This window comes from Camelus dromedarius, chromosome 11 (assembly GCF_036321535.1).
Source record: "Camelus dromedarius isolate mCamDro1 chromosome 11, mCamDro1.pat, whole genome shotgun sequence".
Taxonomy (NCBI): domain Eukaryota; kingdom Metazoa; phylum Chordata; class Mammalia; order Artiodactyla; family Camelidae; genus Camelus; species Camelus dromedarius.
In genome coordinates, this window is record NC_087446.1 from 50,672,287 (window position 1) to 50,696,002 (window position 23,716).

Below are 23,716 nucleotides of genomic sequence, written 5' to 3' on the forward strand. Positions count from 1 at the left end.
AGGCTCCCTCTGGGGTCTCTCCAGCACTTGGATCGGCACCTGGTACTTAGTAGGTGCTCAGTCCAAGCCAGCTGAGTGAATGAGTGACTCACAGGCATCGAACGTGTAACATTAGTAAATTAATAGCATTGTTTGTTGGACTCAGAATAAGCTCAGAGTCCTTTGGCCTTCCCAGCCTCACATACTATTTTGATACTAGGGCCATTTCTGGGAATTTTATTCTGTACTTGACAAAAGGCTAGTACAATTTCAGGGTTAAGCAACTTGCCCTGGAGAAATTTTATGATAAAATGTTAAGAAAAACAGTTAAATGTCCAAAATGCCATAGCATTGTCCTTTGGTGTTTATAATGTATGGCTGTAATTTTCTTCCTTTATTGTGTTTTCTGCATTTTCCACAATGGGTATCACTACTTATATAATAAGAAGAGGCAAATGCTTAAAAGAGAAAATCTCTCTTCTCCAGATATGATTTGGTTAGAGGATGAGTCAGAGACATATAAAATAAGAGAAATCTTAAATACAGGTGTCCCTCGCCCACTCTTTAAATTCAGGAACAGGAAACTCAGGAATGAAATAGATTCAGAGAATCAAGGGTACTTGTATTCAAGATTAGCAAAAGGGAATGTCCTCAGCAGAAATGCTGATTATCTATAGTATAGAGATAAAATGTGATAGTGAAGGTACAAAGACAAAATGAGGTATGGAGCACACGGTAAGTACTGAGTAAAAGGCAATTTATTGTGTTTATGCTAATATGTGTGGTCAATTCCCAAGCAAATGATTTTGTAACCCCTGCTAGAGGGAGAACGCTTCCAGTCTTGGCCAGGGGAGGAAGGATCCAGTGTCTGTATTTTTTTTGAAAGGTCTATAGATGAGTCTCATGTGCAAATTAATATCCCTGCATGAGAACCATAACCCATCAGAAAACCCAAAAGACCGAGGACAATGATGGGTAGACGACAACCCAAGATTTTCTGCCATAGATGAGCGGTCCCACTCAGCAAGACTGGACAAGCGGCTCAGAGTCTGCAGCTCAGGAAAACAAGCCAGTCAGGACTTCTAATACGACCTAATACTGTCGGCGGGGAAGGGCAGTTCAGTACAAGAAGGAAGCGCCAGATGAGTTAGCCGTGTAAGCCAGGATGGAAGTTTCATCCTGAATCCAAACCATGATGGACTTGGGTCCCCGATAGTAAAAGACCTGCTTCTCTGGGGCGTGGAGAGGATTCCACAAGAGACTGAGGCAGGAATGTGAGGCAGAGCAAAAAGTCAACCAGGAGACTCCAGAGTTTGGGTGCCATGAGGGTGATGGACAGGTGTGGTCCTCAGGACCCCTGGAATGTGTATCAAGCTGCGGGTTCCCGGCCAAGCCTCAGACTTGACTAGTTACAGGAATATATGTGTATATTCCTTTATATATTCCTTTATCCTATATACATACTCCTTTTCATATTCTTTTTCATTATAGGCCATTACAAGGTACTGAATGTAGTTCCCTGTGCTGTACAGTAGGACCTTGCTGTTTGATGCAAAAATTTTCTAAACAAAGTATTTGCAAACTAAATCTAGCCGTATGTATGACAGAGTTGAGTTTATCTCAGAAGTTAAATGTGGTTTTGGTCTCCTGGATGTCTTTATCAATTTATCGTAGGTAGAAAGCCTGCAGACCCCTTCTCAGAAAAGTGTATTAAAATCATAAAATTTAGCGGGTAAAAAAGGAAGGTGATTGTACTGAAAAGCAGATATCAAAATATAGAAATGGAAATTTGTAATAGAGTAATATCTGAATTACAGGAAGAACATGTTAAATTAGAGGATCCAGTGGTGGGTCTATTAACTACCAAAATTTTGCCTTAGCAGTAAGTGTAAATCATCTTTTGAGATTTGCAACAATTGCATTTTGAACATAACTAAAGCCAAATAATGAATAAGCCATGAAGTGTGGATTCAGATTCAGGGGTGTCTTGAGTCCGTATCCCCGCCACTTCCCAGAGCCCCCCGCTCTTCCCCTAATGTCAATGAAAGAAGTGGGGCAAGTTGTGAAGCCAAGGGCATGTTCCGTTGCAGAAAAATCTCCCCACGGCAAACCTGGGGGCATAGTCAGTGAACAGTTAATGCGGAGATCAGAGGCAGCAGGAAACCAGCAGGGTCAGCTGTTTACAAGTCACAGCTTACACTCTGTGTGTGTCTGTGTGTGTTTGTATACACATGTGTGTGCTCATACAGTGTATACACTTGCCTTTCGTGTGAAGCCTCCTCATTGTACAAATTTGAAATCCGTACACATGTGCGGTGCAATCAGCCAAAGCTCAGCCGATGCTAAGTTGTTTGTTGCTGCTCTGCCTCTTCTGCTGAACTCCGCGAGGAAACCACGCGCCAGCTGTTGCTTTCGGGGACAACGGCTGTGTAGGCTACAGGTGCGCGCCTTGTTTCACTGCCAACTCCAATTTCTTTTTAGGACAAATTGCCATTCGAAAAAGGGGGAAGCATTCACTTGGCCTCCAAGCCTCTGAGAGAGGAAAAAAGATAACCTAAGAGACTCCTGACAGCTGTGCGGGACAGCATCCAGGAGGGGGCAGAGCGCGGGGCTGCGAGTCGAGGCTGTGTTTCCTCCAAGCTCTGCGCTGACTTCGAGGGGGCACGTGACTTCTTTGGCCCTTGATTTGTTCAGCTTAACTTAGGGTCTTGGACCTGTTTGATCCAATGTCGGAGTATCACCTTTCTGCTCAGTGACCCTCCATGGCTCCCTACTTCCTTACGAGGGAACAACGCCCATATCCTCACTGCAGTCTCTTAGGCTTCACCCCCCAAAACCACCAGACTTATTTCCTCTTCACCCTGGACCACACCTGCCTACGTGCTGTCTGTCCAGCGTGAGGGGCCGCCAGGCCTGTGATCACTGTTCCCTCTCCCCCTCTGCTGCCCACCCCCCTTTGCCTCCTCTTTTGCCTTATTCAAAGGTCACTGCCCCGTCCCCACTCCTCCCTACCACAAATGCACTCTCCATTCCTCGCCCCATTTATTTTCCCCCACAGCACTTACCACCAGCTCATGGACCCCGTCTTTCTTCCTTTTACTTATTTTTTCTGATGATTTTCAGACTGGAAAGACCATGTTGGATAGTAGCAGAGAAACAGGGGGGAAAAAGACAATCAAATGAGGAAAAGTATCTTCTAAAAACTAAAATGCCCACCTGAAAAGGAGGTAGGAGATAAAATAATAGTCGTTACAATTTTGATAAACCCAGGTACGTAGTCAGTACTGCTTTTCAGAGTATTTGGGGGTAGGGAGGCAGCAATAAAAAGAAATTCTGCCTGAAAACAAGAAATTAAATTCTTGGGAAGATGATGTGTTCAGCTTGAAATATCAGTAATACTTTTATGACCTTGGTCTGGTAATACTCTGCTTTATAATTTGATCTTTCTGGCAGCTGGGTCATGAATCTCATTGGACGGTATCGCACAGTTTCGGGAGCAGAAAAGAACACCCCACGATGGGAACAGGACTACCATCTGCAGCCCATGGGCAAGCTGGGATTATTTTATGAATACCTTGAAATGAGTAAGTCATTAGTGAAGTTTTTGGTGCTATCCATCATACTAAAATATGTTTTGGATCTCAGAAGCATCTGTCATTGAGCCAAATAATTATCTAGCATAGCTAAATGGAGTCCGTTTTTCTCCATTAGATAAAATTATACAATCAGGCTTTCAAATAAGGTGACTGTGTGTATCTCTGTCAATATTTACTTTGTACAAAGCTGAAGATTTATTGCCAAGGAATGAAATGGAATATTCATTGAGGTACGTCTCCACCGTTAATTCTCAGAGCGTTCTGACCATGTTGTCTAAGAATGAACTCAGAACTATTATTAGCCGTGACTCAGCTCGGGCTGGAGTCCATGCAGCACAGCTGTTGGCTGATACCCTTCTAAACAGAGTCATGTGAGCCCGCCAGCCTGTGCAGAAAGCCCACGGGAGCAGCCTGCCTCGTGGCAGCAAGGGTCACAGGGTCACCCCTTCCACATCTCACACCTGCCTTTGACATTGTTCCTATTTCCTCTGGCTGATGGTTTCTGCCTGGTTCCTTGAGTGACCTCATGGCACATCACTGGCTTGAACTCAGGACGAATTTGCTGGTCTGGAATTAATGTTGAGCACAGATCCCTTCCTTCTCCAACGTCTTTGTCCATTTCTGTACTATTCGCTTGGTCTCTCTCTTCGGTTGAACTTGTTTTTGAGCTTTCGGTTGCCTTTAAATGGATGCATCTCAAAATAGATTTCCATAGTAAACGTCATCTTTTCTATTATGCATGGCGCTCTTATCTACCAGAAGGCTAACAATGTACGTGTTTTGTATCTGTGCCCTTTCAGCTCACCATTGCCTTGAATTACAGTTTTTTTTTTTGAGCTTGGGAGAACAGGAAAGGATTTTGGTTGACAGGCTTTGCATTTATGCATAGGGGTTCCTGTTTGCAAAGACACCCCTTTGTGCTTCCTGTTTGTAAGTCTGCAGATAGAGGGAGGTTTTGTTTGTTTTTTTATTAAATCACATTCTATATATAAAATAATTGCTTTTAAAAATATACATTATACATGGAAACGCATCTGCTTCCTTCAGTGAGTGAAAGGTTCATCTTGCAGTGTCTTCAGTCAACAATGCCTTGCAGCCTGGAGTCTGATTTGAATTTCATTTTTGCTTTTGTTATTTTTCGGGACCAGGTTCCATTAAGGGTGTAGAAGCTATTTGTTTATTCTGCTGATTTTCAAAAGGACTGTAAGCCAATGACCTGTTTTTCCAAAATGAGTCATAATTGTAAATATTTCTTATTGGACTGATTATCAGCATTAATAATAACAACATTCTGGAGACAGAATATCATTTGTTATCTTAACACACACAAAAAAAGAGCCTTGGAAAAAAGTTATTGTTCTGTAGTTAGTCAAATAAAGGGTACTGAAAGGAAGTTCTGTGCTTTGGGGAGAAACTGATAGGACTTTTGGAACTTCAGAGTCTCATGAAAATAATTACCAATTAAGTAAGTCAGCCTCCCCCTACCCTGCAAGAAAGGATGGGATAACAGCTATTATAGAGAGATTTTTCAGGTTTATTAAATTGTTTTCCTATTATCTAAAATTAATCAGTTTCTGAGTTATTCTGTATTCAACACCAGAGTGAAACTTATTTTTTGTTCTTTTGGTTCGTGGGAGATAGAATTTCCAAGTGCTTTTTGAATTATTTTTGTTCCTCTAAAATAGAGTGCCTTTGGTGGTGATCTCCTGACCACAGTTTCCTCCTTCCAATTTTCCCCATAATCATTAATGACACCCCTGCCTGCCTTTTTAGTTATGCCTCTTAGCTATTGAAGGGGAACACTTCAGACAGATGAACCCAGGAGTTAGGCCTTGCACCCAGCCACCAGCCCTGGTCTCCTCTGCCTGAATTACCTTTCTCTTTTCTGCCCGGAGGGATGCCTGCCAAGCCTCAGCAGGAACCCTCCACTTTCTACCCAGATTTTCTGCTCTCCTCTCTAGGCATTAATCGCACTTGACTCCTGTCTTGATGGTGTGTGATTCTGTCCCTGTGTCCATTGTGCTCCCTGGCTAGACTGATCCTGTTGGAGACAGTAGTCAGGCCTTGGCATCTTCCAGTCCTTGTCCAAAGCACCACTGCCTGGACCCTAGTCATCATACACGTTTAAGCGGCTTGAGCTTGGAGATTTAACACACACATACAACTGTGAGCCGAGTTTATGGTAACATTGCCCCCACGGCCCCCACCAAGTTCCATATGGCATATTTTTTTTTGAGTGAAATTCCTTTTTTATTTTTTAATGAATTCCTCACCATCCTTTGAGATTAGAGTAACCCTGGGGGTATTAACCAAAATTGCTTCCCCCCAGCTCCACCAGCGAATGATCCTGACTTCTGAGAACTCGACATGGGACATAAGAGAAATAGTCTGTCAGCCTTAAAATCTGGAAGCCATAAGATACCGTTTTGTACTTAGAGCACTCACTACACAGCGCAAACACCAGTCTCTCGAGAATTTGGCGATGCCTTCCCAGCGGGCGGGTGCCCTAAGTGAAATGCAGTGAGTGATGAAGTGAGCCCCCTTTGTCTCTGGTACTGCCTCTTCCACCCTTGCTGAGTTCACTTGATCTTCCCTTCATGTATTTTCTCTATTTAATTTTCTCCAGCTAATATCAATTGTTCTTCAGCATCTCCTTGCACCCACCCCCTTCATTCCATCTCTCCAGTGCTGCCCCACCCACACCTCCCCTGCGCTCTCCAGGACCAGGCCTGTCTCCCCCACACCCTCACCTCTGCTCTGCGTCTGCCCACCACCTGCACTGACGTTTCCTCGTCTTTGCAGGATGAACCTTCCAAAATGGCAGCTGAGTAACTGGGGAGGGTTTGTAGTCCTCTCATCTCTGTACTCATTCATTCATCCATCCATCCATCCATCCATCAAACACTGAGCACCTGCTGTGCCAAACACTGTATCAATTGCTGGGGAGACCCGAGACAGGTAAGACTTGGTGGCACTAAGCATGTGAAAACAAATCAGCCTTCCTAGAGCTGGAGATATTTGAACTGGATTTTGTAAGGTGAATGGAAGTTAGCTCTCTAACGTGTGGTGGAGGGAATGGACGCTTCATGCAGAGAGGTAGAGACGTTCAAGAGTACACAGGCATGAAACAGCTTGGCCATATTGAAGAACAAGTAGGGCTAGAACAAAGGATCCATAGGTGGGAAGATCAGGTACGCAAGGCCTCTGCATGATGGGTCTTGTGTGCTTAGCCGGGGGACTTGAACTTGCCCTTAAAGAAACAGGGATATATTGGAATATTTGTGAGCAAGAGAATTGCATGATGTTTATGTTGAAATGATCCGATTATTCCGGAAGCAGAATGGACTGTTTTGGGAGGAGGCCTATATTTGGGGAGAAGGTGATATTTCAGGGGGCCACCCCAGGTAACGGAGACACCAAGCGATGCACACCTGCAGAGAGGCTGTGGGCACAGGAATGGAGATTCAGGAGACAGACTTGGTAAGTGTTGCAGAGGTGACTGGTATGGCAGGTGAGGCGTAGGGTCGCTGAGCTAACCTTCCGGAGACCGAATCTGCAGGGTGGTATATAAAGAGAGGAAATGGTTCCATGATGGATATTTTGAGTGTGAGGTGTCTGTGGGACATCTGAGGGGTGATGTCCATTGTTAGGCTGGATTCTCAGTCAGGAGCTCAGAGGAGCAGCGAGTGAGGCCCCGGGGTGATTCAGGCATGCTAAGCAGAGAATTGACGATGAGGACCTGGGAAAAAGGGACATGTACAGGGCAAATGGGAGAAGAGAAATCCACCAAGAGAAAGAGGAATAGCAGAACAGTTGGGAGAAAACTAGTGGAGACTCGTGCCAACACAGGGAAGGCTGCAACCTGGCTTAAGAGGGATTTGAACACTGATTAAAAGGAGCATAATGAGAAAGGTGGGTGTAGGGGTCAGAAAAGCAAGAGCTAAAGCCCACCTTTAATTGCCAAGAATGCAGGGAGAAAGAGGAGGAGGACTACACTTAGGTAGCCTTTAAAAAACCAGATCTGTGTGTATGCCTATGTACACACACACTTTTCTCCCTTGGCTGTTTAAAATTATTTAAATAAAACAAAAATCAAGGGGGCAAACATTCCACAGAGAGGAAAATATTTGGCCATATCAGTAGCTACCTGGTGATCAAATAAACAGGGACTGAAAATGTCCACTGGCTTTGGAATACGCAGCCACCGACAGTGCAACTCCTGTTTGAGTGCCGCAGTGAGGGCCACGGAGGATGTCCAGCTTTGAGCTTTGGCTCAGTCATCGGTGTAGGAACTTCTCCAAGAAACGTGACTTTAAAGGGAAGAAGAAAGTGTAGAAAGTATCAGAGAGCAATACAGGGTCATGAGAGAGGGTCAGGCGAGGGTTATTTTTGTTTTTACAGTGAGTGTTTCTGGCCTTGCTGAGTTGATAGGCCTTTGTTGTTGTTGGTCTTGGTTCCAAAAGTTTTTTAGAAAGTTCTTCTCACTTGAAAATCTGAACAGATTAAACCATGTTGGGGTTTTTCCTGATTTTTTTTTAACTAAAAAAAATCTATCTGGAATTTATTTTAATGTCAAAAGTGAGGACTCTGTACCAGGTCTTCCAATGATTTAGCTAATTACTCCAATACTTGAATCCACTGATTTGAAGTGTCAGCTTTATAATATTACTAAAATCCTATAAATATCTGCATCTATTCTTGAAATCTATTTTATTTCATTCATACTGTCAATGCACTATTTCTGAGCTGTTTCCATGACCATAGATTAATACCTCCTAGAGCTGGTCCTATTTTATCTTTTTTCAGAATGTCCCTAACACTACGAATTCAGACATCCCTCCTCATTATTTTACTTGTATATTTGTGTATATTTCTGGAAGAACTTTAGGATCACCTTTCAGCTTTTTTTCTTAAATCCATTTGGGATTATTAACTAAATTTGCATTTGAATTCTAAATTTTATTTTGGAGAATAAATTTGCTACGGTCCCCAAACTTGAGTCTGCTCAGTGAAGAGTATGGTGCATCCTACCGTTCATCCAGTCATCATCGTTTTTCTTTCTTAAGTTATTTATCACAACCATCTTAACATTTTTCACTAATTTTTTCTAAATAGTGTGTGCCTTTGTTGTCATTATAAATGGTGTCTTTTCTGGGTTCTGAACTGGGTTGATGGCTAAGAAAGTCCTAATTTCTGGCTTCTCTTGAATGAGGAGATCTGACAGCTTGGGGCTGTTGTTCCAATATGGTGACTGGGAGTGGTGCGTTTCATTAGAATATCCACTTGCCGGTTACTGCACCCACTCCACGCATTTCTGTTACTTGCCTGGCCCCTGTAGGTGGATGAGTTCATGTAGGGTTAGGTGGGTTATGGACACAGATATTGACATCACTGTTTGGTGCCATGCTGCTGACTCTATGGCATCACCAATTCTGGTCCTTGCCTGTCTGCTTTTCTGCAGCACATCCCTGCCTCTCAGGTCAGAAGCAAACGTCAGCTTCTCCTACCCAACCACCCCCTCCACAGTCTTGCCCTTCCTGGCCAGAGTGGTCCCTGTCCCTTGGCTGAGCAACAACCCTAAAGGAACTATAAATTTACCTCTCATCCACTGTCTTAGTTACATCCCTGTACTAGTTTACTTTAAACGCCTTTTAGGTCTCTGGCCTGATCATTTCTAACCCCTCCTCCACCCCGTGGTACGGCTTACCCCAAATCTCTGCTGCTCCATCTATAGCAACGCCGTGTAAATTACAGACAGAGGTAAGAACCTCTAAGCCACCACCACAACTTTGACTTCCTGTAACCACGCAGACCAACAGTATCAAGATAAAAATTCCTGAAGAAGGATATTTTGCTTATTAAGACACTTTAATTGCATACCTTTCTGTGACTTGTAATAACTTCACAGACTCTGAATGTGCTGCACTCACATTCCCAGACTCAGGGGAGCTTGCTCATTTGCCTATTTTCAGCATATTTCCAACATTCTCTACGCAGAGCTTTCCCAAAGGTACATTTCCTATTTCTTTTTAAATTGTTAGATACTTCCACAATATTCCTTTTTTTAATCCTCAATTACAAATCATCTTCCAAGATTGTAATATTTCAACACTGAGAATGAATAACATGCTTCGAGCATCCCTAGTTTATTAGCAGCAAATAACTATGGTTGGTTAAAGATTTTTAAGTATGTTATTCCCCTTAAGCATATGTGTGTGAAAGAAACAGACTGTAATTAGTTGTCTTCCCAGAGATTTTATATTTGTCTTTTGTTTGGATTCTTTCACTGTTGAACATTATTATTGCCATGAATGTCTTTTCTCTTTGGGATTTAGTTCGCCATTTGCCTTTCTCTTTCTTTACAAGAGTAAAGGAATGTGTGTTGTCCTTCCATCCATCCACCGCTCCATGATGTGTGTCCATTCCATTGACAGTTATTCAGTTTGGGTTCGTCACCTTATTTGTGGCCTCTTTTCCACTGGCCCCTCTGTTGGCTCTGGTGAACAATATATTGGAAATCAGAGTGGACGCGTGGAAACTGACTACCCAGTACAGACGCATGGTGCCAGAAAAAGCGCAGGACATCGGAGCCTGGCAGCCCATCATGCAAGGAATAGCAATTCTGGCTGTGGTGACCAATGTGAGTAAGAAGGCGTCACGGGGCAGAGACCTTGAAAAGTCCAAAAATGCATTTGCGTTGCTTCCTAAGGAATCCAACGTTCGGATTGTTTAATGTGGGAGGGAGATGCTAATACCATCATCCTTATAAACAACATAGTTGTTAGAACGGTAATTGTTACTACTTTGAGTGTATTTTCTTTATAATTATTTGTCACTTACAAGACCTCTTACAGAGGCAGCTAAGAAGCATGACCGTTATACTATTGCTCAAGTGTTAATTCAATAGAAACATGGTAACAGCATTAATAAGTACTAACTCTTTTAATCCTTACATGACTATAAAAGTTATCCAGTAGCGCTTGTATAATGGAGATAGAAATCTATCCACTTAGAGTTTGAAGAACCTAAAACAAGAGCAGTCATTCCACCGTCTCTTACTATGTATTCCAGACTATCAGTTTAAAGTAGGAACTACCTGATGATGGGGTAGAAACACTTTGTGCATCCCCAGTCGTCCGTTACCTTCCTGGTCCCCTGGGGCAGAGGCTCTTCCAGGAGGTGGTCCCTTCTCTCCTCCCCACCCCACTGTTGGTCATTAGCTAAGCATCCTCATGCCCTGCGTGTGTCTGAGCTGTGAGGGAACAGAACTCACTGTTTACAACCTGTAATGATTATGGACCAGTCTGAACAGTTTCCCTCCTTCCCTGCCCTCATAGTGCAGCAGGGAGCTCAACCAGAGCTCTTTCCTCCCTTACTTCACTGCCAATTTCACTCCTGGGTCACAGTCCCCAACAAAAGGCTATCCCAGTTTGAATTTCTTAATCAAGTCACACTGGCCCTGAGTCCCCGGCCTTTTCCCACGAGCACTCGTACAAACAGAACAGAGTCCGGCAGTGGCTGTGGGCCAGGCTCCTGGGTGAGGGGACGTGCTGGGCACTTCCCAGCTGCATGATCTCGGGCCAGGCTTTAACATTTCAGGGCTTCACTTCATCCTCTACAAACAGAATAATTCCCTGCCCCATATTTTAAGACTGTTATGTACCACAAAGGGTACTTAAGGAATTCAGTGAGTTAATGCATGGAAGTCACAGAGCCTCGTCCTCAGGGAATGTTAGTTACCATCTTTAACACTGGCTGCATAGACTTGGCCAGGTATCAAAGCTAGAGGCACAAGAACTTGACAATGTGTCACTGGATCACAGTCACAGTTTTACACAGTAACACAAGTTACCTGGGACCACCCAGCTGTCACCCCAACCCAACCCCCGCCCCAAGAACCCTCAATTTATCTGATTTGCTTGCTATCCCTACTTCTTGGAGAAAGTTGGCAAATCACACACAGAAAATGACTGCTAGGTTATGTCCGTTTCCATTGACTCAAATCACCCTACTTTCAGTATCCACTGTGCTGCAAAACATAGACTGATGTTCAGAAATGACAGTGAGGCCTTTCCAGTTCCATAGTCAGTAAAGTATGAATCTGTCATGTTCAATATGCTGTACGACACTAAGCAAAGCAGGAAAGCGGGCTCCTGCGCTTTCAGAGAATTTTTTGCAACGAGGTTTGAAACTAAAAGGGTTTTTGTTTGACCTTCAGCTAACCAGAAAATTCAATTGACTCCTACTCCCCATTACTCAAGCGTCCTGGCTTGATCATGTTAGGCACCTTTTCCTCATCTCCCCAGCACGGCTTTGCTCCATCAGCACAGATGGAGTGCTGGTTGTGTCTCCAAGGCTGCTCCATGTGCATGGGCACGTGTGTGCACACACAGGCACACGTGCACCCACTGATGGGTGCCACTGATTCTTATCCAGTTGTTCTGTCTTATAACTCAGGCATTGGTTTATTACACCCTAGAAAAACCGCTTATTAGAATCACTGATTAAACTACAGACCATCCTTTTGCCCATATTAGGAAGTTACAGCTTAGAAGATGCAGGTCCTGTGTGTTTGTATATATGTAATGTAAGTAAGAATTAAATAAGTGTGTCATTCCCCTCACATACTTAATTTGTGCCTTTCCAATCAAATGTGCAGAGCAAAGGCTAACTGCCCATAACAGGAGAACTTTTAGGAAGAAGGGAATAGCCACCAGGGAGACGACAGGGCATCAAGCAGGAGTTTGGTATAAAATCATTCATTCCAAAGCTGCGCTGGCTCGATAAATAAGCGGAAATGACATTGTGGTATCATGCCAGAGCATCTGCTATTGAAGACCGATTTTAATTTATTTTGATATAAATGGAAAATTGTGTCAGAACAGCATGGGAAATGAAGCACACTGCATCTATCTGTACTCCTGCAGTGTGTCTCAGAGCTGCTCAATTTGGGAGGGAAAGTATCTTGTCAGGAGACAATAGAATTATCTTCCTTGTTGGAATTTTTGTTGCTTCCAGAAGCACATCTGCAGGTGATTCTGCAAAAGGCTAGAGTTGAATTAAATGATAACAGGAAATTTTAATCTATTGAAATCTGGGAAAAGTGAAATATTTTTGCCTTCCACCACCACCAGGCAAGCACGCATACACCCAGAGATTTCACATCAGAGGAAATGACAAAGCTGGTTCTAGTAGGGGGAAATTTTGCAATAGAAAAGCCCCTTAGTTGTTTTTCTTGCTTTGCCTGAGATCTTGTTTGTTGGCTTGTGGTCTCACAGTGTCTAAACCATATGTTCAGATGAAGACTATTAAAATCATGTGGTGCAGAGAACATGTCTGTTCTTCTGCTTCAAAAAATGACTGAAACATTTAGCTTTGTTTATTCCCATAGAATTCGGATTGAAGTCTGTTCTCAACTTTCTCCTTCCTTCAACCCAATTTTTTTTTACTGGAGAGTTTAAAGTGCAAATTAAAGAATTTTGGAGAAAATTCATGTAATTCATAAGAGTTTCACATCCAAATTTAAGACTGACCCATATTTATACTTTGAATCCAGGAACACACTAAACTTTGTTAGTTAATAATTTATAATGTTTTTAAGTTTATCCATGTAATCTTTTAGAAGTTGAGAGGCTTAGACCCTAGACCTCACAAAACAGGTATCATTGCTTGACTGTGTGGATGGATCAATCCCAGTACAGCCTCCTGCTGCTACATTTTATTAAAAGTAATAAAGAATTCTTGCTAATACAGAAGCACATACTGAATGTTTAAAATAAATCAGACTATGGGTTGACTTACCTAAACAAGTCAAGATAATATAGGAAAAAAGTATGAATCTGAAGGAAAATATATTTTATGCAATTAATATTCTATTTTTAAGAAGCAAATGATAAAAAGCTTTTTAATCAGTTATTTATCGACAAAGGAATTCTATAAAGCCAACTTATTTTCATAAGTGTTACATATACAAAAGGGCCATCTAAATCTATATTCTTAAAGATTAAGTTATATCAAATAGATCTCCAAGGTTGATTGCTTTTCATTATATTCTAATTTTTGAAAATGAAGTTAACATATGCAAGCAGCTCTTGAGTTATCCACAGTACCCTAGTCGACAGTTATTCTTACTGTACTTAACAAACATAATAGGCAAGGATCAGGCCCTTGCTTTTGAACTGCCACTGGACTTCTGGATATTCCCTTAGGTTAAAGACCAAAAGCAAAGTAACTATTCTACTTTAAAGCAGTTGCTCAAAGATTTTAAGACATTCACTATCTATATCCATTTGACAAGAAAGAATTAAGGTTTCTGAATCTTTAAAAAAAAAAAATCTACTGCTGAAAATGTAATTCTGGCATGTCTGTTAACCATAACTATAAAGGCTCTAAATTAACGCTCCGTTTTACTGTTTTCCTCCCGCCGTAGGCCATGATCATCGCTTTCACATCAGAAATGATCCCCCGCCTGGTGTATTACTGGTCCTTCTCCGTCCCGCCCTATGGGGACCACCTGAACTACACCATGGAGGGCTACATCAACAACACCCTCTCCTACTTCAACATCGTGGACTTCAAAAACAAAAACAAGGACAACCCATACACTGGACTTGGTGACCATACCTCGTGCAGGCAAGTTCTGTTTACTGGTATTTAAAAATGCACCTCACCTTTTATAGGACTTTTGTTGTAATATAATTCTGTTTGGTATCACAACTGCTAGGGGTGTTTTTTTTTTTTCCCTAGTTTTCTTTTCAATAAACTTAAAAAAAAGGGTAAGATATAAAAGTTAGTACAGACTAGGGTTAGAACCTTCAAACCAAACCATAAAGCAGCCTTTTAAAATGAGAGTTAAGCGACTACAGGGAGATGGATCCAGGAGAAAACTCTTACTCAGTTGTTATGACTAATGTGTTATTTAAGCACACCCTGATGATCCTGAATGATGACAAACGAGCAGTCACTTAACAAAGCAATACCACGACAAACAAGGTAAGTACCTCAGCCTAGCCTAGCAGCATTCTCTACAAGTATTCCAAAGCTCTCTGCATTTATTGTCATGGCTGGTAAGATCCATTGTGGACGGTGCACATCAACAAAATTACCAACTGATGAGGTTTGTCGACTACGTGTTTTAGAGGGTTTTTTTTTTTTTCTTCCAATCAGAGTCTTAAACCTAATGGAGGCTTTAAAATTACTGAGTTCATCTCCTCAAAGTCTTCTCTGATTCAAACTCTCCAACAACACAAGTAAGAAACCAGAAATAAGCCCCAAATAAATGTTTCCAAGTTACACATAGTGGAGCATCGTCAGAATCCCACATTGCCTCTGCTTACTCTTACTTTACATAATTCTAAAGACTAATTAAACTTCTAAGTCTAATAGGTTACGGGTAGAAAATCAGAGCTATGCTACCTGAAGCACATGACATCTGAAACAAGGAAATTAGGTAAGGAAATTATAAAAAGTAGGTAGGATTCTCTGTGGGGAAGTATAGCCCCACAGCTGAGTGAGCCCTAATGACAGCATTATATAAATACGTTGGTAAGCATGTTTCTGAAAATATCCTCAGTTTTAGTTTTACTCTTGAGAAAGCAGGGATAAAACTCTCAGCCCCCCCCCCAAAAAATTTAAGATACTTCTTAAATCCATCATTATCCATCATCATCTTCTTCCTCTTGTAAGTTAAATGAAGTGTTACTGGAGTCTTCGTCATCAAACTAAACTCTTGGATGAAATGTATATTATGTTTTATTTAAAAGAGGTGCATTAAATATACAGCATTTGATCAAAAAGAATCACCTCCTGATACGCCTCCACTTTGTTTCCAGGTATCGTGATTTCCGGCACCCTCCTGGACACCCGCAGGAGTATAAACACAACATCTACTACTGGCATGTGATCGCAGCCAAGCTGGCTTTCATCATTGTCACGGAGGTAGGAAAAGTATCCTCTGAAATAGTTCACAAGGCAGATATACGGCCAGACCTTTTATTAGCTTTAAGTATTGCCGACTCTGACTTAAAATATACAGGATGCTCTTATCTCTTGCTAATAATTATTTTAGGGCACTTACTAATCAGATTTGACCTGAGAATACCCATAATGCTCTCAGTAATTAAATGAAGGCTATCTGCTTTAAAAGGTAAAAGCATGTTGTGTACTAGGGGATTCAATTCCTTTCAATTTAGTATTAATTGAAGGCCCTTGGGGGGGGGGGAGTATGGAGGGCACTGGGCTGCACACTAGGCTGTGAAGGGGCTTATTCAAGACAAATAAGATGTGATGTCTACCCTGAAGAAATATTACTGCTATATCAGTTTTATTTGTATTATTACTATTTTTTATTGCACATTCACAGTATACCTTCTTACAATAGTTTTTTACGCCCCTACATTTACTAGCTCTGGAAAGTGACTAAGGCAGCTATATGTTTGAAATTGATCTAGCCAACTTTGCTTCTTCCACGGACTGAATATTACTAAATTCTGAAACCTCAAAAGCTACTTGATGGATGTGGTCAGTTAGGATTACATTTAGCTGCGGGAAACAAAAAACCCACCTACAGCGGCTTAAACAAATAAGGGCTGATTTTTCTCACATAACAAATTGCATTAGAGGTAGGTGGTGGTTCCTGAATCAGTACCAGCTCCCTGATGTGAGGACCGTATCTCCAACTCTCTCGGTTTTCTCTCACTGCATGTCACTTTATGACTGCAGTGTGACTGCCACAACTCCAGGTAACAATTATAAGTTCCGGGTGGGCGGAGAAGGAGGAGAAGGTGATGCTAGCCTTACCTGTTCCTATTTGTTAGGAAAGAAAGTGTTCTGCCAGGAGCCCCCAGAGCAGACTATCACCCACATCTCATTGCTCCCAGCAGCGAAGTAGGATGAAATGAGAGGTATTTGGTTTGCTGTGAATAAAATCAAAATCTGTTAGTGAGAAAGGAGTGGGACAGGCTTTGATAAATTTTCTAGTATTTTTTTTTAACAGCTATAGAAGAAAATAATCATTAGTTCACCACCGTAAATGGATTCCTGAAGTGCAGTATCCAATATACCAGCAAGAGTCACTTGTTCATATTCAAGTATCAAGCTGCCAAAACGTTTAGATGTCTCCTTTTGCTATCATGGTGGACTAGATACTATGAGAGGCCATGTCACTATTTAGAATCAGCTGAAAAGATAAGTTCCTTTGTAGATTTCTCTTCCCTTCCAGTAAGCTCAAAACTGCAAAGAGGAAAAAAAGATGATGCCTCCACCTCAAAGCTCAGGGAGGCCGAGACGGGGGTCAGCAGTGAGGTGGGACGGCTGAGCTTCAGACTCCTGGGTTCTGCCAGGGGCCCCACAAAGGGCTAGACTTTATCTTCTCTAGAGAAAAGTGTCTTCAATTTAGACCCCAGGTTTTTCTCAGATCAAGATGATCAAATATGAGCTTACAATCAAAGATGAACAATGAAAAGGGGGAAGTTTTTTTTTTTTTTTTTAAATAGGAATGAGATTCATCCAAAAAAATTGATTTGGAACCTCAATAACTTTGAATTACCAGGTAAGGAATAAACTAACCATATATGAAAATATTTAAAGTAATAAATCTCAATGAAATAATAAGAAACTATAAAAATTTCAAGGCAGTTTTGAAAATATTTAAATAGAACTTTTAGAAATAAAGCTATAGTTTTTGAAAAAAGAATTAGTACACTGGAAGACAGGTTTGAAAAAAATTACCACTAGCACATCACAGGGAGATAAGAAAAGTGGCATAGAAGACAGAATGAGAAGGACTAACTTTCCAAAAAAAAAAATGGATAATGGAGGAGAGGCAATATCTGAAGAATTATTGGCTAAAATTTTTCCAGCATCAGTGAAAGACATCTGTTCACAGAGCAGAAAGCACAACAAATATTAAGCAAAGAAGTCTGCATTTATATGGACCATAAGGAAAATGCAGCACACTGAAGATAAGATCTTAAAAGTAACCAGAGAAAAAACACAGATGACTGACAAAGAAAATTAAGATTAGAATGAGAGTAGATTTAATAGCAACATGGAAGCCAGAAGAGAGGAGTCTAATATCTTTAAACTGATAAGGAAGGTAACAGGAAACCTCAAATTAGAGGAAAACTTTTTGAGCAATTGAAAAAAATCTTTCCACAATGAAAACACCAGGCCAGATGGTTTTCTAGAAGAGTGATAACAAACTTTCTAGGATAAATCATCTCTATCTTATACAAACTCCTCCGGAGATCAGAAAAAGGAAATACCAACTCTTCAGATCCTAAAATCAGGCAAGAATACAAAGAGAAAGGACAATTATAAACCAATCTTACTTATTACATAGATGCAAAGATCTTTCTAAAATGTGCAGACTGAATCTAGCAATATATTTTCAAAAGATGACACCATACCACACTGGCTTTCTCCCAAAAATGCAAGGGTGGTGTAACACAGAAAATCTGCATGTCTATCAGTGTCACCTACCTCAGAAATAGATGGGGGGGAAAAAAACCTTTCCTGTATCAGCTTTTGCCTCTTTACTCTGTAATTTCCATCATTCATACTCACTAATATCTCTCTCATCTCAGAATATTCTCCACTCTCACATTACCTAACTTATGCAAAACACTTGACACAGCTGATCATCAAAACTCTTCCTCACTTGGCACCTAAGAAAACACTTTTTTCTTTTTTTTTTTGGCCTTTCTTCCCACCTCACTAGGCAGCCGCTTCTTCATTTCTTTGTCCGTTCCTTCTCTTCTCCTTAATGACCCCAGAGTTCATTCCTTGGTTGTCTTCTTTTCTCTATACTCCCAGCCTTGGTGATCTCATGCAGTCCGCAGGCTCTAAGTGTTACCTTAAGTGACTCACTAATGGGTATCTCCAGAACACCTCTCTTCTGAGCTCAACCCATCAATCCAACTGCATACTTGACCCTTCTGCTTGGCTATCTAACAGATACCTCAGACTGACTGCCCTCAATTCCCATATGTTCTTAAATCCACTTCTAATGTTCTCCTCCCTAGCTCCACAGTTACTCTCCCCTCCCCTCAATTATGGCAGCTCCATCTCAGCAGTTGCTCAGGCCAGAATTCTTGGAGTCCTCCTTGTTTTCTCTCCCCAGCTTATTCCAAATGCAGTCCTGTTGGCTTCTCCTTTGCAAATATATCACAAATCTTACCACTTCTTACCAACTCTGCTGCTATCCCCCAGATTGGAGCCACCATCATTTCTTGCCCGAATTAGGGCAACAGTCTCCTAACTGGAGCCCCTATTGAGAGGAAAAGCCAAAGTCCTTACAGTGACATACACGACCCAACACAATCCAGCCACGCTACCTCCCTGATGTCACTTCTCTCAGCCTTCCTGGAGTACATCCTGCGGGCTTCCACCCTGTGGACTGTACTGGCTGTTCCCTACGCCCAGAATGTCTTTCCTCCTGATGTCTGCATAGCTAATTCCCTCACCTCCTTAAAGTCTTTGCTCAGTGAGGCATATCCAGACTAATCCATATGAAATCAATATAAAATTTACCTCCCACCATAACACTCATGAATAACTGTTACTCTGCTTTACTTAGCTCACAGCACTTTTTTTCCCATAGCTCTTATCACTTCTGAACACTATGTATAATTTGTTTCTCATTATGTTAATTCTATATTATCTCTGTCATCTTGCTAGGTTAGAGATTTTTGAACAGTAAATAAATAAAAAGGTTTTCAACCTTATGAGTCTTCAGGAAAATGCAAAGTCAGACCAAAGTGAGAGTCCATTTCATAATCACAATTTGGATTTTAAAAAAATGATAATAAGTGCAGACAAGGATGTAGAGCAACTGAAACTGTTACCCACTGCTGATGGGTGTGTAAGCCTGCATGACTGCTTTGGAAAATACTTGGTACCATCTTGTAAAATTGAACATTCACGTAACAGAGGCTCTTGGCCATTCCACTCCCAGGTGCACGCTCTTGAGAAACTCCCCCAGAAATTCTCCAGAATCGAAGTGCAAGAAACATTCCCAGCATCACTGTTTCTAATATAAAAACTAGACACAAACCCAGTACCTTCTGATAGGGGAACAAACCGTAGCGTGTTAACACGGTGGAACAGTATACAGAAGTGGTAAGAAATGGACATCGGTTATGCACAATAACGTTGATGAATCTTAGAAACTAATTTCAAATGAAAAAAGTAATCTTCAAAAGACTGTACTATATAGTCTCATACTACCTTTATAAAGCTCAAATATAGCAAAACTGAACAAGATAACTGTTTGGGGATATGGACATATAATAAAAGAAGATGATACATACTAACATGGGTTAGTGCTTATCTTTGGGGAATAGGCCTGGGAATGAGATAGGAAAGCAACACGAAAATATTAAAGCACTGTCAGTGTCATGGTGAGTATATTACAGATATTGGATATCTTCTCTTCTATGTATCAAATAGTATTCTTGAAACTTATAAAGTAACAAAACGCAGCTCCGTGGCAGAGCCACATCATGGTGGGAGAGACTGGATGTCCATGTGTAATGCCCACCACCTTGTCCTGATTTACTGCTGCAGTGACCGACAAAAATAAACGGAAGGAACTCAGCGTTCTCCTCCATCTTTTTGTGACTTTCTTTTTTTCTCTCCTCCCTCAGCATATCATCTACTCTGTGAAATTTTTCATTTCGTATGCAATTCCCGACGTCTCGAAAAGCACGAAGAGCAAGATCAAGAGAGAAAAATACCTAACCCAAAAGCTCCTTCATGAGAACCACCTCAAAGATATGACGAAAAACATGGGGGTCATAGCCGAGCGGATGGTAGAAGTGGTGGACAACAATTTACGACCAAAAGTAGACTAAGAGCTTTATGTTCTGAGAAGCACTTTAAAGAATGTAGCTCTGTCCAAATATATTACGAATCACTAATGAGAATGTTTTAAGTTAAATCACTTTGGCAGACATGAGTCTTAACAATGGCCATTTTCATGCAGGTTACTTTTCAGTTTCAGCGAGTGATGCAGGAACTGAAAATGCAAAATTTAGATCAAGAAGGGCATAAAGCTAATCACCTGGAAAACCTGAAATGTTACTTTTTTTTTGATAAATTGGTATTTTAGCAATACAGAAAAAAAGTTTCTTCGCTTGCTTAAAAGCAGCCCCTACCAAAGCAGAATGGATTTTTTTCCTCCATTGATGACTTCCATTCCTTTCTGTTCTCAAGCACATGATCTTTTTTATTTTTAGGCAGTGTTTCAGTTCTTCACTTTTGCCAGATCTGTTCCAAAGTTATCTTTCCCTTACAGTACCATTATTAAAGACTAGACATGCTAGCTGTCATGTGATTAAAAACAGCTAACGCAGAATTCAGCTTGAATGCTGTATTAAGTGGCATATAGACTCAAGACTTCACAATATTTAGGTGTATTATCACATCCCTACAGAAAAGGAAACCTCAGGTAATAAGAGCAAATAGTTTCAGTCTTCATCTTGGCCTATCTTTCCATCTCAGAGAAAGACTCATAATGGATTGGGATAAAGATAGCAAGGTTCTGAGGCATATTTGTGCTAATTCACAGCGACACCTTTCATCTTCCAGGAGCACTGGTAGAATGTCCTGCGCCTACTCAATGTTGACTGCTTTGCAAATCTCCAGGGAATAAGACAACAAAAGCAGGGAAGGTTACAGGTTGGAATAGGATTGTAACTCATACCGATCAGGGTAATTACCTCTTCTAAAGATCTGTAGTTTCTTTCCCAAAATTCCGTATTTATCAACAGTTTGGAAAAGATAAGCCCATCAAGTTCCCACCAGTTGCCCTTTATCCATCGGATCCAGAAAGGAGAGCATTACAAACCACGAGCACCGCTGTGACCGGACAGTGCTGCGCGTGTCAGGAGAACAGCGCTCAGTGTGACCGTGGAGAGCGCCTTGCCTTTCCGTGGGGATTCTGCACGTCCGTCCGAGTGATCAGCACAGCAGAGCATCTGCTCAGCGCACCTTACTCCCTTCTCTTGCAAGCCCAGTAACTTGTTCTAATTGCATGTTTGCACCAGAGGAGAATTCCAGGGAGGGAGAGGGAGAGACGGAATATACCCAGATTATTCCCAGTCAAGAAAAGAGACTGGATTGGATTTGAATTTCCAGCCTCCCCTCAAGCTAATCAGGCAATTAAGGGTGAGAAAAGAAAGTGGTTTGGTGACCAACCCTGCCGTCAGCTGGAGGTAACTTCCTGCGGAACGCCTGCCCTACCATGCACATCTTGCCCTCGATTTATTCAGCTGGACAGTCTTTACTGCGTGTGACTGGTAACAGGGCAGGACTGGGTACAGGAGAGGGTGTCTGGCGCTGGGCTCTCGCTAGGTGGGCTGCCACCCACTGGGATGCTGCTAAATGCCCAGGTGCCACAAGAGCCAAGCCACTCGGATTCCCAGCCGCGGAGAAAAAGGAGGCACTGAATTTTAAGTGAGATTTCCAGGCTTGTAGTAATAGAGTAGCTTAGTTCCAGGTCAGAATTCTAAATGCCTGCCAAGAATGTTACAAACAAAAACCCTGAAAATCCCAGTATTTATGTAGGATCCATCAAAACAGTATTCTGGACTTTGGAATTGTCCCAATGGATCAGGGACAGCATTTCACTAACTTTCCTGATAATGGTAAGGATGCGATCAGAGAGTGCTCACAACAGGTCACGTGAGGTCGGGCTGCACAGGGAGCTACAAATGAATTTCTTCCCGATGGGGAGATGTTCTCATCCACCACAGCCCAGATGGGTACCACTGTCGCTTCCCCTGCTCACCTGGGATCCTGCTCCTGGAATTGGGGCTGCTGCTTCTCATGTTACCTCTCCTCTTCTCTGATGTGTAGGACTATCTGCTAGTGTTGGATCTGCTGTTTCTGGACTCCTAGGAAAGTCTTGTGTATACAATACAACTTTAAAAGAATGGTGCATTTACGTTTTCATAAATCATCATTCATAAACCGCCTTCATAGTTTAAAATGTGCTTCTGTGGACAGGAGGGAAAAAAATTAACCTCTACATTTTTAAAGATAGTGAATGTGATGTAGAACACTGCCAATAGTCCCCAAATGGCCAGGTTGTGGCACTGACAGTGTTCACATAAGTCTATTGCTGACTTGGTGGTGAGGAAGTGGGGCTGTCTGCAGGCACTTGTGGGCTGGATCAGTAAATGGGAGCAGAGGCTGCACCCTGGAAAACTGGCTGGGTGAGATGGGTGACCGATGAAAGGAAAATCTGGCCCTAGACCTGCCTGGTGTTAACCACTAGAGAGATTTTAGTTTTGATCCTTTTGTGATGCCTGTGAATTTTAACGGATTGAAGCATCAGACCAAAATACTCAGGGGATCTTTCTTTAAATATCCCACAGATATTTTAGTTATGTCACTAGGAAGGGAAAGATTTTGTTTTTGTTTGGAAACTAAACAAGACCATCTTTTAAACTGTTTTGTCACCCAAAGCCTTCTCCTCGAATTGCACGTGCATCTTGAATTTCAGAAAACATTCGTTCACAATTGGGGGAGCCGAATGGGCTCTGTTGTTGAAACACTTCTTATACTATTTCTCGCATTCGTATTATAAGATGTTTGAAAAGGTAAAATGTATGAGCGGCTTAACAAAAACACAACTGAAATATTTATGATGCTTTTCATACACTGTGGCATAAGATGTAAAGTTTGTAATATTTTGCAAGTTTCTGTGCATTTTAATATTCTTTTATAGTTATAAGCATTTTAATAAATTCATTTTAAAAAATACTATGGTTGGATTTGTAATTGTCTTAATGTTTTTTTAGGAAAGAAAAAATGTATATCTGCTATTTACCAATTATGTGTCACTCAGATAACAGATGTGCACTTTTATGTGGATTAGATCTGAAAGTTTTCATAGCCTGCATTATACTGAAACATGTATTTTCTGGGGAAAATTGGGGATAGAGTTTCAGCCAGGGCTGCTGCCTACAGTTGCTGGGATAGAGGCCTGCACAGGGCACCAGGCCTGGAGACCGGGCGTGCCAGGGTCAGGCTGCATCAGCCAGAAGGGGAGAGGTCCTTTTCTCTAACTGCATGAAGATGCTTCTGCATGTGGTACTTGGGGCATGTCACCTGACATGGGGCATTGTCACCCAGAG

At 41.7% G+C, this 23,716-nt stretch overlaps 1 protein-coding gene across 3 annotated transcripts in view; it reads left to right on the forward strand.

The window, feature by feature from the left end:
• Positions 1-23,342, forward strand: part of ANO6 (anoctamin 6) — a 278,097-nt gene extending 254,755 nt beyond the window's left edge. For all 3 annotated transcript variants that reach the window (XM_064491795.1, XM_031462717.2, XM_010989569.3), the window contains 5 exons: positions 3,433-3,563; positions 10,010-10,215; positions 14,005-14,207; positions 15,407-15,512; positions 20,222-23,342. In XM_064491795.1, coding sequence (XP_064347865.1) covers positions 3,433-3,563; positions 10,010-10,215; positions 14,005-14,207; positions 15,407-15,512; positions 20,222-20,428 — 853 coding nt within the window. In that variant the 3' untranslated portion in view covers positions 20,429-23,342. The remainder of the gene's footprint in view (positions 1-3,432; positions 3,564-10,009; positions 10,216-14,004; positions 14,208-15,406; positions 15,513-20,221) is intronic.
• Positions 23,343-23,716: the final 374 nt, after the last annotated feature.